At 38.7% G+C, this 15,440-nt stretch overlaps 1 protein-coding gene across 1 annotated transcript; it reads right to left on the bottom strand.

Annotated features, from left to right (window-relative positions):
• Nucleotides 1-11,559: 11,559 nt before the first annotated feature.
• On the bottom strand, nt 11,560-13,306 carry LOC117565639 (fork head domain transcription factor slp2). The gene has a single exon (XM_034244849.2). The coding sequence runs from the start codon at nt 13,009-13,011 to the stop codon at nt 11,581-11,583; it is 1,431 nt and encodes a 476-aa protein (XP_034100740.1). The 5' UTR covers nt 13,012-13,306; the 3' UTR covers nt 11,560-11,580.
• Between the last annotated feature and the right edge of the window lie 2,134 nt (nt 13,307-15,440).

Genomic DNA, 15,440 nt, shown 5'->3' with positions numbered 1-15,440 from the left:
CCACTTGGCCGCATCAGCAGCAGCAACAGCAACAGCAACGATAGCAAAAGTCAATAGAGCGTAATATAAATCCGTGTAATGCGCCACAGAGTGTGTGAGAGAGGGAGAGAGAAGGAAAGAGAGAGAGAGCAAGTAATGCAATGCAGCATATGCGCTGCTCGGGGACTTGGGACTTGCAGAAAGCCCCTCGGGGTTGCTTTGCTGGTTTACACTTTTGGTCAGATTAAGACCTCAGCACAGCGGGCCCAAAATGCCATATAGAACTCTATTATACACTCACACACATATGCGTGTATGTGTGTAATGTCGTAGCGAATCATAACAGCAACAACAATCATAAAAAAATTAATATCAAGAAATATGTATTAACAACACAGCCTCAACGTCAGCGTCTCTTTAACAGTTATAAAGCCGAACTAATGCCTGACAAGGGAGGGGAGAAAGGGGGGAGAGAAATAAAGAAGCAGGAGTGAAGAGAAGAGGTGTAATCAGCAGAGGGAGAGAGACGCAGGAACAACAACAACTGCTGACTGCTGTTTTGCCTCAGTATTTAGGGTGCGAAATTCCAAATATTATTTTATTTATTTGAATCTCAATGCGGAATGAAACAAATATTCAACTACAAAGACATTCAAATGTGTGTGTGTGTGTGTGTGTTTGTCGATCGTAGGCAAGAAATTTCATAAGCAGCCGTCAAATGCAATTCAAGTGGAAAACGCAAACGCTAAAAGGTAGAGCAGAACACTGAAATACTGTTCGCACAGTGGTGAAAAAGAGATTAAACTAGATGTCAATTGAATGCGATCCACGATCCACAAGCAAATTTATGCAAGCTAAAGAATGAAAAGGAAAATGATCAAGTTTCAAATCGATAAACAAAGATCGAAACTGAAGATTTATAAAGGAATTGAGAATCACAATTAAATTATAGAAGCTGACAAAAATCATATAATCGTAAATGTAAAATTTGAAAGATATTCAAACTGTTTCATACAAATAAAGATTAATTGATTAATAACTAAAATAAATATATAAACTGAGCTTTACTAAAGAAAACTGGAAAACGTAGAGAAGAGCTTCAAGAAGTAATATTAAAGAATAAATCTAATGGGTTAATTTAAGTAAATAATAAAATAATTAGTGATGAATCAAAGTTTTGCTTGGATATAAAGAAGAAGAAGTACAAAGACGATATTAAATTTGTAAGTTACAATTTTGGTAATTTTTGAGCTACGCACTAAGCAAGGACTTTTAATATTGCGTACTTAAAATCAAATAGAATGCTGATAAAATAAATTTAATTTATTAAATATAAATTAAAAGAAAAATGCTTTGAAATTTCACTAGACGCAGCAATAAACCATATAAACTATATAAAAGCTTTCCAAGCCTGTTTTATATTTTTTTATTTAATAACTAAAACTTTACAAATTCATTTGTGATTCGTAATATTAATGGCAATTGGCATAAATCACCATCAACCACTGAAAGTTTAAGTTTTAAGCAACTCAGTGGTTAAGATTGAAGTGTCTTGCACTTGAGAAGTAACCACAAACTGTGCTAGTTGCTACAATTCGCCCACTGTGCAGCATAATAACTGATGCTGATGAGCATGATGGTGCGGAACTTATGAGCAGGAGCAGGAGCAGAAGCAGGAGCAGGAGCAAGGCAACCAGGACACGACATACGGAAACAATAATGCATAAATGTAAACATCACGTCGACATTGCCGTCATAATCAACAACAAGGCGAACAAGCGAGGCGAAAGCATGTTTGCTGAGGAGAAGGGAGGGGAGTAAGGGGTGGCTGGCAACCAGTTTTGGTGTTGAGCACAGCAGCCATGTCAAAGTCCGAGCAGGAGGACCGGGTGCAAGCGTAACTGATTTTGTTGTATTATAAACACAAATAAATAAAAGCGGCTGGCCGACAAAAAGTCCTGGGGCAGCAACAGCAGAAGCAGCAGCGATGACGACGGCTGCGGCAGGATGCACGAATGAAAGCAAACGAGGCAGAGCAACTGAAACTGAAACAGAGAAAATGCGTAAAGCGAAATCTTTCATCCTGCGGCTGGCAGCAACAATGGCTGCGACGACAGCTCAAGCTAAATGCCGCACACACACATATAAAAATTGGAAAAAAGGGTGCCAGGATAACGCAGGCATCAGAGGGAGATGACGTCAATAAGCGTGAGAGAGACAGCAAGCGAGACAGGAACACATAATTAGGAATGGCATTCTCCATTTCATTTAACCCGGGCAATGATTCTGATTTCAGGGTGCCACAGGACGAACCACCACCACCATAACTACTCGTATTATCAGCAGCAGTTTCGCATCCTGCAGTCGCCCGATCCTGGCCACAGTTGCCATTGTCCCTCTGTCTGCGTGTGTGTGTGTGTGTGTGTTAAAACGTGCTAAATATGGGAGTGTCCTTGTCATTTATATGTCGCAATGTCTGCTCCCGTTTCTGCCATCAATGCCGTTAAATTGCGCGCGTTGCACCCTCCCCTCCCCTCCTCGCTCACTGCTTGCCTCTTGTCATGAGAATAAATATAGCAATAAATGAAATTAATACATTACGCAGCTCTCTTGTCTTGCCATTTGCTTTGCCTCTTGTTCACACGTTCCTCATGAATATTTAAACGTTATAGGTTTTGATTTATGAAACTTCCAACTGTCCTGCCAACTACACACAACCGAAGCGAACCGGCGCCGTCCTCTTCGGCACATAGCCAACAAAAACTTAATAAAAGAAAAACAATAAAACATTTGAGGCGTTGCCCAAACGATCCATTGCTGTCTTGCCTCGCTGCTCATCCTCTCCAGCTTCAGCCTCAACCTCAGCCTCAGCCTGAGGCAAAGCTCAGACGCATGAGGCAAGCGCGCGCGAAATGCAAACACAACAAATTTCTGTTCTGTTTGGCCATTGGACGGCAGTCAGGTATCCGATTCCCCACTTCCACGACATGAGCAGCAGCAACAACAACAACAACGATAACAACATCAACATCGACTAAGACAACGTTGTTTGCTGCGACAGCATACAACTCTGCACAGTGGAGCTAATATACATATGTACCATCAAATTAGCAACTTTAAATTGAAAGATATATATTTGTAAATATAAATAATGAAAGGTGTTTTTGGAATAAAAAAAAAAAACACCTCTACTTACTATTTAAATGAAATTTTATAACGCAAAAAGTTTCTTTTTAAGTTAGCGTTATTGTTAATATTTATTTTATATTTCTAGTGATATTGTATTTCTGTATAAGTGAGGGAAAATAATGTTTCATTCATTAATCATAAAAATATCAAGTTTTACTAATAAAGAAAAAAATTAGCGTCATTTTCTGTTACAAGATATTGCAATCTGTCAAAGTTTTTCTTATTTAAAAATCTCATTCAACAATTTTTATTTTATTTTTCTGTAGTAATAAATCAATATTATTTTATTAGACTAATTACAAATTGTTAAATGGAAATTTGAAGTATAAAAAGGTTGCTTAAAAGTCTGCCTGATTTCTTAACAAAAATAATTCGTCAACTTTTCGTAACTTTTATAATATATTTTCTACACTTTGATCTTAGCCATAAGGCCAAGGTTTCCGAGTTTGATTCCAAGATACCTTCCTACAAACCCCTTCAAATGATATAATGAAAATGTACAATTTTATAATGAAAAGTAAATTTAAAGTATAATAAGTACAAATACTTTTTTCGAGTCGAAGCTCCCAGCAGCCAGTACTCTCTTCTCTATTAAATGTAGTATTAAATACTAAATTAAATATAATAAAATAAAAAATAAAAAAATAAAAATATATTTTCTAAAATCGTCATAGCTTAGGAAGTCAAACTTGTTCTTTTTATCCTAAAATTTAATTTCAAGTTGTAAATACATACATATAATATAATTTCCTATAATTTAACAAATTCTAGTTAGCTTTGGCGGCACTGTGCACGTGATCGTTTCGGTATAACACAAAAGCCCACAACCAGGCAGCCAGTTGAGCGGAACATTAATTTAGTATCAAATTACGAAAATATTTTGCTAACAACAATTAGTTAACTCTCGTTAATTAACACGTCTTTAGTGGGCAGCGAACGCGAAATCTGTGTTGACAGCCGATGACGTTGACCGCAGAAAAAAAAAAAAAAAAAGATCGGAGCAACTCGGTGTGGAGATCGAGAGATCGACAGAGAACTGGCGACACAACTGTATGCTAAAATGTACATACATACATAAGTAGTTGTGTGGCATGACGAGAGGTTTGGGGCTGCTTTTGTGCGTACAACAAATGGTTGAATGTCTTGCAACTATTTAATTAAATCAATAGGGTCAAGTGGTAAATATTTTGACCCGCGTCTGATTAGTAAAAGTGGAAGACGACAACGTGAAGATCAGTTGAGAGATGCTGACGCTGCCCTTTCTCCCCCCAAAAAATATTCTGTTGAATGTCTCTGTGGAGCATATTCGGACTGCCGTTTGACGTGCCTCAAATTCATTGGCTTAATTGAATGAATGGCGTTTTAAGCGGGAAATTAAGTACGCACACACTTACACACACAACTTGTGATTGTCTCTGTTTGTGTCTGTGTCTGTGTCTTGTGGATGACTTGACTTAGCTGGGCAGGAGTTCAATTGTCAATTGAACGGAAGCAACGTCAGCAACTTTGAACTTTGCCTGCCTGACATCGGACTTGGATCTAGTTCTTGGATTGCACTTTGGATTTCTTGGGAACTTTTTTGGGCGCGGCAAGCGGCGAGCGGCGATTGCTTCGATTGCTCTTGTTGTTGCCCCCGCTGATGTGACCCACTTGTGTGGCACATTTGCCGGCAGCTAACAAGGCACTCGAAAGTTGGAAACTCAGCCAGAGCTTGGGCAGGAGTCACCCCCAAGTCACGGAGCGAGCGACGTTCAGCTGTCAGCGTGTAAAAAAAACAGAACGAGAAGTCAACAAGGCAACGACGCTCGTTGCAAGGACGCGCGCTCAGACACTTAACTGCAATGGGAATCAGTCAATTGGAATCAATGAGTTCATTTCTGTTTCGACTGTTTCCCAACAATACAAAACGACCAATGCAACGTATTGAAACAATCAGTTTGTTTGCCGCACACACAAAAACCGTTCACACAGCGAGTGGAAGAGAGATAGAGAGCAAAGCGGATAAATAGACAGAGAGGAACACACAGATTCGGGAAGCAGGAAGCAGTCAGTACGAAAGTCCTTTGGCTCATGTTCATGCGCCTTTTTAAGTGCTCAAGTGTTTTTATACATTTTTTTTCCCAAAGCTTTCCCAGGAAATTACAAACAGCTGCAAGTGCTGTGGCTGTGGCTGAGGCTGCCACAAAGTCAACAATTCTCAGCCTCAAAACCAAAGCCAATTTGATCTATGAAAATATTATTGCTCGTATTACCCAATAACAAAATAGTCTTACTTATCTTACAGCTGCCCGTTGCCCACAAATCTTAATCTTAATCTGGTCGAAGGTGTAGGCTTACCGCAGACGATCTTTTGACCTTTCCTCCGAGCAGATGTTTAGATAGCTTCAACTGCTTACAAGATATTGAGCAATAGACAATCGAAAAGAAAATACAAGATAAAACAATTGTAATACCTTCTCATACTTGTGGCCATTTTGCAATTGGTCTAATCCCAGCCATGTAGCAGAGGAGTGAGTTACCCAAAATGATACATTGCAATTTCTAACCCAAAATGATATTGCACATTCTACTTATACACAACAATGGAAAAAAGGATTTTGTGCTAATATGAGCTGGTTGAAGGATTTAATCAGGCCACAGAATCAAAAGGAAGTATCAGCTGCCATTTGACACGAGTTGAACAAAGGAAATCTCAAGGATTGAGCTCTGAGGTATTCGCAAATGATATCCTAATTATTACAACAGATTGTATAACCAATTTCTAATGGCTTCGTCATAATTATGTGCAAATTTTGTATAGTATTTCATATTGCATTTTTAAAGTTACTCAAATTGTAGAATAAGTATTGAAATACAGTCAAAGATCAGGATTATAAATATAGAACAGATTCAAAGAATGTTGTAGAAAAAATATATACTTACTTACTGCGGATTATTTCTATTTATATAAATACTACAATTTTGTTGAAAGTTCTTGAAAAAAACGACATTTTTCTTTTCTTTCTATGTAAAATTAAAAATCGTTAGAATTTGAAATGTATTCATTTTAAAAAGATACAAAACTTATTTAAATTTTCCAACTTAAGGATTGTTTTTTTTTTATATATATTTTCTAATTTTTAAGTTTAGATAGTCTTTAATTAAACAACGTTGGATAAAATGTAATAAAAATAAAAAAAATACAAATAAAATGTAGTATTTTTTGCAAATAATAATAATTGAATAGTAAATAATATACCACATACTAATTTTATAATAGGAATGCCATGAAAAGAATCTCGTTTTGTATTTTATATGAGAAATAGCCTAAAGGATTTAAGTCACACGTATTATTAGACATATGTATGTATGTACATTTTGAGCAGCTGACTAAACTGTAATTCAAAAGTGCATAATATAATTAAAATTTTGGTCAAAATTGTAGGCCGCAGAAGCGTCAAAGAAGCAGCGAGAATTTAACCCCTCAGAGGGGAAAGTGCGGGGGTATCTTTTGTTTGACTTGTGGCATGGCTAAACTGTAATAATTGGATAAGGCGAGCCGAGGCGAGTCGACTCGAGTTGAGTTGAGCTGAGGCGAGCATTGATGATGAGATGGTGATGATGATGATTATGTATTATGGTGACTGTGACGGACGGGACACACTGTGTGTATGGATGTGTGTGTGTGTGTGTTTGTGACTGGCATGAAGAAATCATTTTTTAAAATTATAGCATGCACATCGATATACAACAAGCCGCAACTAAAGCGGCAAAGCGAACAATGGAAGGGAGCAGGGGACGGACTTGAAACTTGGAACTTGGGACCAACGTCGACTAATGACGATAATTGCGCGCCTCATATAAGTCGGCTATGCTTTTTTCTTTCTCGCTCTCTCGCTCTCTCTCTCTCTATCATTCGCTTTCATTGTTGTTATTTGTGTTGTGTTGGCCTGAGCCTGGGCTATTCACTTAGGCCATAAACACAGACATTAACACCTGATCTCTCACTCTCCGCCTGCTGAGACGAAGCTGCAAAAGGTGTTTTCCCTGCCGCGCGCCTCATTGTTATGGTAAACAGTCCGTTTTTCAAGCGTTGCCCCGTTGCTTAATTATAAAGCCGCGCGACTTAATCTGGAGCGGTAACTGGCGTGGCAGCTGACAATGGACAATTCACCCGCCAAACTGGACACAATGCACCCAACAATGGACACGGCTGAGAAGGTGGTGGAGAGTGGACAGCGGGGAGAGGGGGGCGAGGGGAGTTTGGTATTTTTGCTTTGTAATGCGCCGACATGTTGCCACTTGCCACCTGCCACAGTTGTTGGCCAAAATGCGCACTAGAGTTGCCAAACAAATTCTTTTGTTATTTAATTTGTAACCAAATTATTTCCACACGCTTTTTTTCCCTCGTCTTCGTCGTCGTCTTCTTCTTCTTCATCCTCCATTGTTCGCGGTTGCAGCCATTGGTGCGTCTGCGGCTTTTGTCCGCCAGGGGGCGCCATTTGTGTCCGATCTTTATCGCGTTAAGTTTACAAATTTAGCTCCTAATGAGCGATTTTAAACATTGTAATTCATGACAGCCAAAAAATACAAAAAAAAACACAAAACTAAGTTTCGCTGCCTTTTCATGTGGTTTCATGTTGACTGGGTTCAACATTGAGTTGCTGCCGCCTTTAGGCCAAGTCAACTTGGCGTCCAGTTGACAATGACGAACGTTGTTCATTGTTGTGGGTGTGGCCCTCGATGAAGGCGTGACTTGGTGCTTAAGCGTGCAGCCTTTTCAGCAACAACATTCCATACAACAAAATCCACTCATTTCTTTTCGCTTCGATTTTAATTGCAGTTGAACTGAACTATTCTCTTAGCAACAATTTGCCAACTCATAAAACTGTTTCAGGGCATTCATTTTAATAATTTATATTCACTTTTTTATGGGTCACCCAAAGGGAGAAACAGTTTAAAGTCAGTTCATGTAATTAATATTTTCTTAATGTGTAAATGCTTTGAATACTTTCAATATTTCAAATATTTTTATAAAAATAAATATATAACGAAACAATTGAAAAAATAAACTATTTTTTTCTTAATGTGCATACCACAATGATATTTAAAATATATTTAAAAATATTTTCGTAAAATAATTTTTACAGCATTTTATTATCACTGCCTAATGAAATCAGTATTTTAAAAGTAATATTGTTCAAACTGTTTTTTCCACTTTCTGTAAATTATGAAATTTTCCAATTTGCAATTTTCAGTTGATTATTAAATAATAATTTAAAAACTAACCCAAAAACTATGCAAAATATTTTCTTAAATTAATGCTACTAGAAATTGCATTTTATTTAGAGTACTTTTATAGTACTTGATAGGTTCCGAGTAATTTTATTTATTAACAAAACCACCCAATAACCCACAAAAGTCAAAGCAAGTGGAGGATACCATGAATATTCGTTACAAGTAGCCACAGTTGATAAATCACAACAAATTAAAGAATGAAAGAGCACAAAATGGAGAAAAAATGAAAAACTTGGCGCCAGATGCAATCTATGTAAATCTGAGTAAATCTGTGGATCTCTCTTTCGGTTCTCGTAACTCGAATCCATGGAGAGTTTCTTGAACTTGCGCAGCTTGACACAGCTTGACTGGCAATTGAGTCAACTAGAAGTGACATCATATATAGGATAATTCACTCGAAATGTTTACACAGACAATAATCCGTCGCGTAAGGCGAATAAATTGAAAGAAATTTTACGTTGCTGCTGCAGCAGCAGATGATGAGACGATGATGATTTCGAGCTGTTCGTCAGTTTTACGTGGAAATGAGACAAACAAATAAATTTACTTTGATTGAATAATGGTCGCATAATTGGCAACTTGAATGGAATTGAGTAGCAGGCAAAACAGATGCTCCAAACTCAATTGAAATTGTAACAACACACAGAAGGCAGCGATAACAACAATCCTCATCATCATCATGCATTCGCGCATTAACTAACTGAATTGGATAATCTCATTCTCATTCTCATTCTCTGATTCCCAGTCTCAGACTCGAACTGAGTCAATGTGGCAATACTTTGTGGCGTCGCATTGTCGCCAATTGTTGTCTAAGATTCTCCTCAATTGAAATGTGCAACTGTTAAATGTCAGCCGGCAATTGTCAGCTAGATGGATGCGATATTCCATTCCATTCCACATACGCCCCGTTGTCATTCCATAACACACACACACAAAAGTGATGCTCTCAAGTCTGATTCTCTGGCTGAGCTGCAGTTTATTAACCTGACACACTGCACAATGATTCATGCCTTGTGGCAAGTGAATCAGCTTGAGGCCGAGATGAAAAACCTGCAGATAACATGGCTAATGGTGGATGCGAGGCACGATTGCATTTGCTGCAACATTACTGTTAGCACCTTTGTAAATTGTGTTGTAAAAGGAGTGTGCTTGACTACTATTTTAATGAAGCTTCTATAATTTTAGATTTTTGAAATATATTTCTTTAGTTAATAATTGATACTTAAGTAGTTTTCAAAAAACATGCAGAAAGAACAAATTTGTTGAAAATAAATTATGTTATGAACAAATATTCTTCAGCATATAAAAAACTTCTTGTAAATGAAATTGAGTTTTGAACTCAGAAGCATATAAATATGTTAGATTTGTTGACTATAAAATAAAAACGGAATGGAAATAAAGATTTGGTTTCTGCGTTAGTTATGTATATGAAGTCAGTGTTAATAATTAATTTGAATATGTCGACTAACTTCACAAACATTACTTGCATTTCTTTTTATTTGAATTATATTGCTGAATAATTTCAAGAGATTTTTTCTGTGCACAAATTATTTTATAATTCCTTGAGGAACCAAAGTGTAGTTTATTTGTACAAGAAGTTTTCCAATATTGATATTGATTTAAGCTGATATATAATATTATAAAATTAACATTAAACTAACAAAATGTCATTTGCAGAAATTGCAGCTTTTCAAAATTGAAATGTAAAATACAAATTCCTTGAGCATTGTTTTATTATTAAATTTTTTTATTTTGACTATTGTAGCTATATAAAATACAAGTGGTCGAACCTTATGTTGGTGTACGTTGAATGTAATTCAAATGCCACTTCATTCCATGTGGTTGCATCTTCACAGATCAACGCCAACGCCAACGCCGAATGTCTGGCCCGCATTTTCCTGTATACCAAATACAATTCCCGTTTCCATTCCCATTCCCATTCCAGACATACTTATTGACTGTGTGTGAGTCGTGCAACCACAACAACAACAACAACATAATGACTAGCAAAGTCAGTAAAACAATTTAATCAGTCGCCGTTGCCGCTCCCTCTGCCGTCGCATGCTCCACGCGCCCCTCATTTCGTTGGCGTGTGTGGGACATGCGCTAAAATTTTATTTGATTTGACACTTAGCAGTGGCTTTTAGCGCACTCTTTACACAGCTATCTTAAAAGTGTGTGAGTGTGTGTTGTGTGTGTTTTATGCGTCAGTATGTGTGTGTGGGTTTTATTAAGGACTTCCTGTTGGCCGTCAGCATCTTTTTGTCGCGACAACAGATTAATTTAACGCACTGCAGTTCAATTTAGTTGAACATGTCTGGGGCAGTGAGGATTGAAAACGAAATTGAAAGCTAATTGTGTTCGTTTGCAATTTTTATTTCAATAGAATCTCAATTGATTTATGTCGGCCTTCTAAAGTACACATTAATAATTACAATCATCATTCTGCATTATAATAATAGTAATAATAATAATAATATAAATTAAATAGTGCTTAATTTCAATTTGCCTGCTGCGCTTAAGTATCGTCAACGTCGCGAACTTCCAGCTAAAGAAATACTCTTGCAAATGCTCACATTTCATTTAAAAGAATTTTTAATACTTTAATTGGTACCTTTGTTAGAAATTTGTGGATCTTCAGAAAATTAAAAGCAAGCAAATTCCAATATATTTTAAAGGGTTAGCAAACAAAACTTTTAGATCATTCCAAGTAATGATAAATTTTGTTTAATTCAAAATGTGTATAAGTTTGAAGTTATAGCAAATTTGTACACATTAAGAACAATTTTTCAAATTCAAAATAGATTAGATTTAACAGACAAATATTTAATTAATTTATCATATTTGTGTAGTCACTCTTTTAAAGATTTTAGTTGTAATTTTAGAAAATTGATAGATTTGATTTTTAGACTTTAGTTTAGATTCATGAAGTTAGGTATTTAAAAAGGACATTTCTTGAAGCTTTTGTTGCAAGAGTATTTGATCTTCGGCTAGCCGAAGTATAAGCTCTTTAGCTGCCTGTCTCTCTCCCCTCTTCTCTGTCTCTCTCTCTATATAGATTATATATACAAGCGTCTAGCGCCTCAGTCGCGGCTGTTCTATGTACAGTGAATACTTATTGACTAAACTCCCCGTTCAGCTGTTGCGGCTGACAACTGTAACGGGCTTCATCAGCGGTCCAGGCGAACGGGAGCTCGACTCAGCTCCACTTCCAGCACTCCCCGACTGCTGCTGTTGTTGCTGGCTGCCTGGTGACGACGGCGGTTGTCCCAGATGTGTCATGTGAGGCTGTGGCGCCGGCGCCGTGGGCAACGCAGCACTGAGCTGCCTTTGATGTGCCGCCAGAGCGGCGGCAGCGGCATGTTGATGCAACAACTGCTGATACTGCAGACGCTGATACAGCTCCTGGCTGCTGGCGGGACTAACGAACGAGGCGGGATGCGCAGCCGGTGGCGCTGCGGCCGGATGGCCACCTGGATGTCCTGGATGCACCATGCCGGGCAACGGACTCTTTGGGGCAAAGGGATTGTAGCGTTGATACATGCTGGCCAGCAAACTGGGCGCCGCCTGTGGATACGTGAGGAACTGTCCAAATTGTGGATATGCCGCCAGACCCGGGAACATGGGACCAATCAGCGAACGCTTGAAGGCTGCCAAGCGGGAACGACTTGCGGCTGTGGTGCGACGTCGCAGTTTGCCCGTGGAGCCGCCAATGAAGACATCCTCGGCGGAGGGATCCAACATCCAATAGTTGCCCTTGCCGGGATCATCGTAGTGCCTGGGCACCTTCACAAAGCACTTGTTCAGGCTGAGATTGTGGCGTATGGAGTTCTGCCATCCCTGTTTGTTGTCCCGATAATACGGATGATTCGTCATTATGTACTCGTAGATGCCATTGAGGGTCAGACGCTTCTCCTGGCTCTGGCGTATGGCCATCATGATGAGCGCATTGTAACTATACGGTGGCTTTTCGTTGCCCTTTTTATCCTTGATGGGTTTGCCATCCGTTGATTTGGTCTCTGAATCGCCATCGTTATCACATTCCACATCTTCATCGCCATCGCCATCGGCATCGGCATCCTGATCGGCATCGACATCATCTTCATCGGGTTCATCGACATCGACATCGGCGACTGGCGCCGGTGACATGGAAGTCACATCGAGATCCGATTCCACATCACTTTCCGGCTCTGAGCCAAGCGGCGAATTGTTGTTGTTGTTGTTGTTGCTGCTACTGTTGTTGTTGTTGTTGTTGAACTTTTGAGCCTGCTGCGCATGCTGTTGCGTCTCCAGCTGTTCCTGCTCCTGTTCGTCCTGTTCCACTGTCTCGGGTAGAATGGCATTGATGGAGAAGCTCGACTTGAGATGCGGCGTTCGTGCCATTTTCATGAGCAACGTTGCCGGCGTTAGATTCAAATTCAGATTCAAAGCGCCGACGGTGTTCAGGTGCGGATGCGGAAGTGTATGTGGATGTGGATGGTGTGTGTGTGTGTGCGTGTGTGTGTGTGTGTGTGGTGTGTGATTGTGTGGATGATGCGCATTGAGCTCGTCAACGATCTTCACCATTTTGCACTCTCAATTTGCTGTTTGCTCCAATTTGATGTTTTCTTTGCTATGCTAACGATGCATTATTTACTTTTTTTCTATTTGTAATTTAATTCAATTGATATCACACAACAGCTAAAAACGCCCACACGCGTCAATATTGTATTCAATATGTAATATATATATTCAAATTGGATATTACATTTATCGTTTATCGTTTATCGCAAGTCGTTTATCGTTTGTCTCGTTTACCGTTTTGCCGCTGCCGTTTGCACGTTTTCTTTTCACGCTGCTTTCGTTCGCACGTCCGCTGCGCTGTGGCGTTTTGTGTAGACTAAATACGAAGAATTTCAAAATCTCAATGCATTTGGCTGGCTTTTGCCTTCGTTTTGCGTCTACATCCACCTAGCGGCCAACCGGCCAATGGCAGCTGTGGAACGCATTTGCTTGCTTGCTCTCATGCTACGCTGCATATACCTCTCTCGCTTTCGCTCTCGCACGCTTGCTCGTTCTCCGCCTGTGCTTGTGTTTATGCTTGTGTGCGTGTGTGTACAGATTTTTACCATTCATTGCTAATTGCTGCTGACATGACACGAACACGCCGGTTAACGACAACGACAACGGCAACGACTGTGAACGACGCTTTGTTGTTGCTTTTAGCGTTTAGGGTGGAAGGGGAGCAGAGGGAGGAAGAGAGAGAGTGGGAGAGGGAGAAAAAGAGAAGCAAGCAGCCACTGGGGCTCGTGCAAACAAACACACACAATCTCTTTGGGATATTGTGGGTTGCATTTTGATACGCCAGGTTTTGTTCGGTTGCTCTTTTGAGAGCAGCTGCTGCTAATGTTGTTGTTGTTGTCGTTGTTGTTGCTGTTGCCTTTGTTACTGTTTTGCAGCAAGGGACTCAGTTAATGGATTTCGTTTATTTACTCACACACGCACACATCTATAGTTGCCATCACTAATTGTGTAGTTGTTCTCGATTTGCTTGTACTTGGCATGTTCATATAGCATATTTATTGAGTTGATGAAACTTTTCATAATTGAAATAATCACATTTCATTTTTGTTGAAATTGTATGCAAGTTTTGCTTCTATTATTACTTAATTTCATTTAAATATAGTAAATAACAATAAAAACCAATACTTTTTCAAAAAAAAATTCAAACCTTAAACAAAATTAAATAATTTAAATTAATGTTAAAAAGTTGTAAATAATATTAACAAGAAAATCAATCTTTTAAGTTTACAATGTACTCTAGCTTACACAGAAAAAAGCTCATAAATTACAACAACAAAATTACAGAATAGTTTTTAATATTAAAACATTTCTAGAAAATTCTGAAAGGCAATTTTTTAATAAATAACTATAAGCCTATTTTCTACAACAGCAATTTCAAACAATTTATTATAATTTCATTGAAATTTCTTGCAACAAATTTCGATTTTAAATAAACAATTATTAGGACAAGGACTATCAACTATATTTGCTATAGTTAATGTTCTTCTAAGAATTTTCCAAGGCAATTGCAACAGCTGCAACGAATCTCAAGACATCGACCGCATGTCAGTTTCAACTTAATATCAAAATTATTGTGTAATCATAATAATTGTTTTCGCTTATTGGGGGCGTGTACTCGGATTATTACACACACACACACACACAGTGAGTGTGTATTTGTGAAAGGAAGAACGTGCTCTGATTGGAGCCAAGAAACCACCAAATGCAAAAAGTGAAACATGTTTTACCTGTGCACAAACAGCAGCAGAAAAAAAAACTAAAATAAAAATGCAGCGGCAGCAAAAAAAAAGGAATGAGAAAAAAGCAACAACTAAATAAATGTCGGACGCCATGTTTGCCGTAGTTGTTGTTGCTGGCTTTGTATTGTGTGTGCAAACAGCGCAACAATAACAACAACAACAGCAACTGTAATCTACACATTGTTGTTGTTTTTATTGCTGATGCGCATACAACAATGGAATGCGGTCGGCTCGAATGCCGAATGAGCGTAACTGTCTGTGTGAGTGTGTGCGTGTTGTGTGTTGTTATTGGACGTGCGCTTTGCTTGGAGAGTGGAGACATGCGCGCCAAAGCTTCGACACACAAAAGCACACACACACACGCACACACACAAGCTCCATACTCTCCCCATACTCAGCAAGCCTGCTCTCTCCACCTCTCTTTTGGCCTTCCCCCTCTCTCTCTCTCTCTGCCTTTGTAAGCAGCCGCTCAAGGGGGCTTCAGGTCAAAACAAAATGGCGCAAGTAACGGCAGTCGCCTCATTGTATGCGCTCATTTCAATTATTGCCATTGTTTTGCAATTGTTTTCGTTATTTGCTGCATACAACTATTATGAGCTTCGTACACTGCAACTAAAAAATATCTAATAACGATAAATATGGCACATGTGAACTATAATATCTGTTAAAAGTTCAAATCTGAATATTCAATTA

The sequence above is a fragment of the Drosophila albomicans genome, chromosome 2L (genome assembly GCF_009650485.2).
Source record: "Drosophila albomicans strain 15112-1751.03 chromosome 2L, ASM965048v2, whole genome shotgun sequence".
Classification (NCBI taxonomy): domain Eukaryota; kingdom Metazoa; phylum Arthropoda; class Insecta; order Diptera; family Drosophilidae; genus Drosophila; species Drosophila albomicans.
This window is presented reverse-complemented; position numbering and strand designations above follow the sequence as displayed.

Excerpts from the sequence above, each read along its gene's own strand:
- LOC117565639 (XM_034244849.2), bottom strand. The coding sequence starts at position 13,011 with ATGGTGAAGATCGTTGACGAGCTCAATGCGCATCATCCACACAATCAC.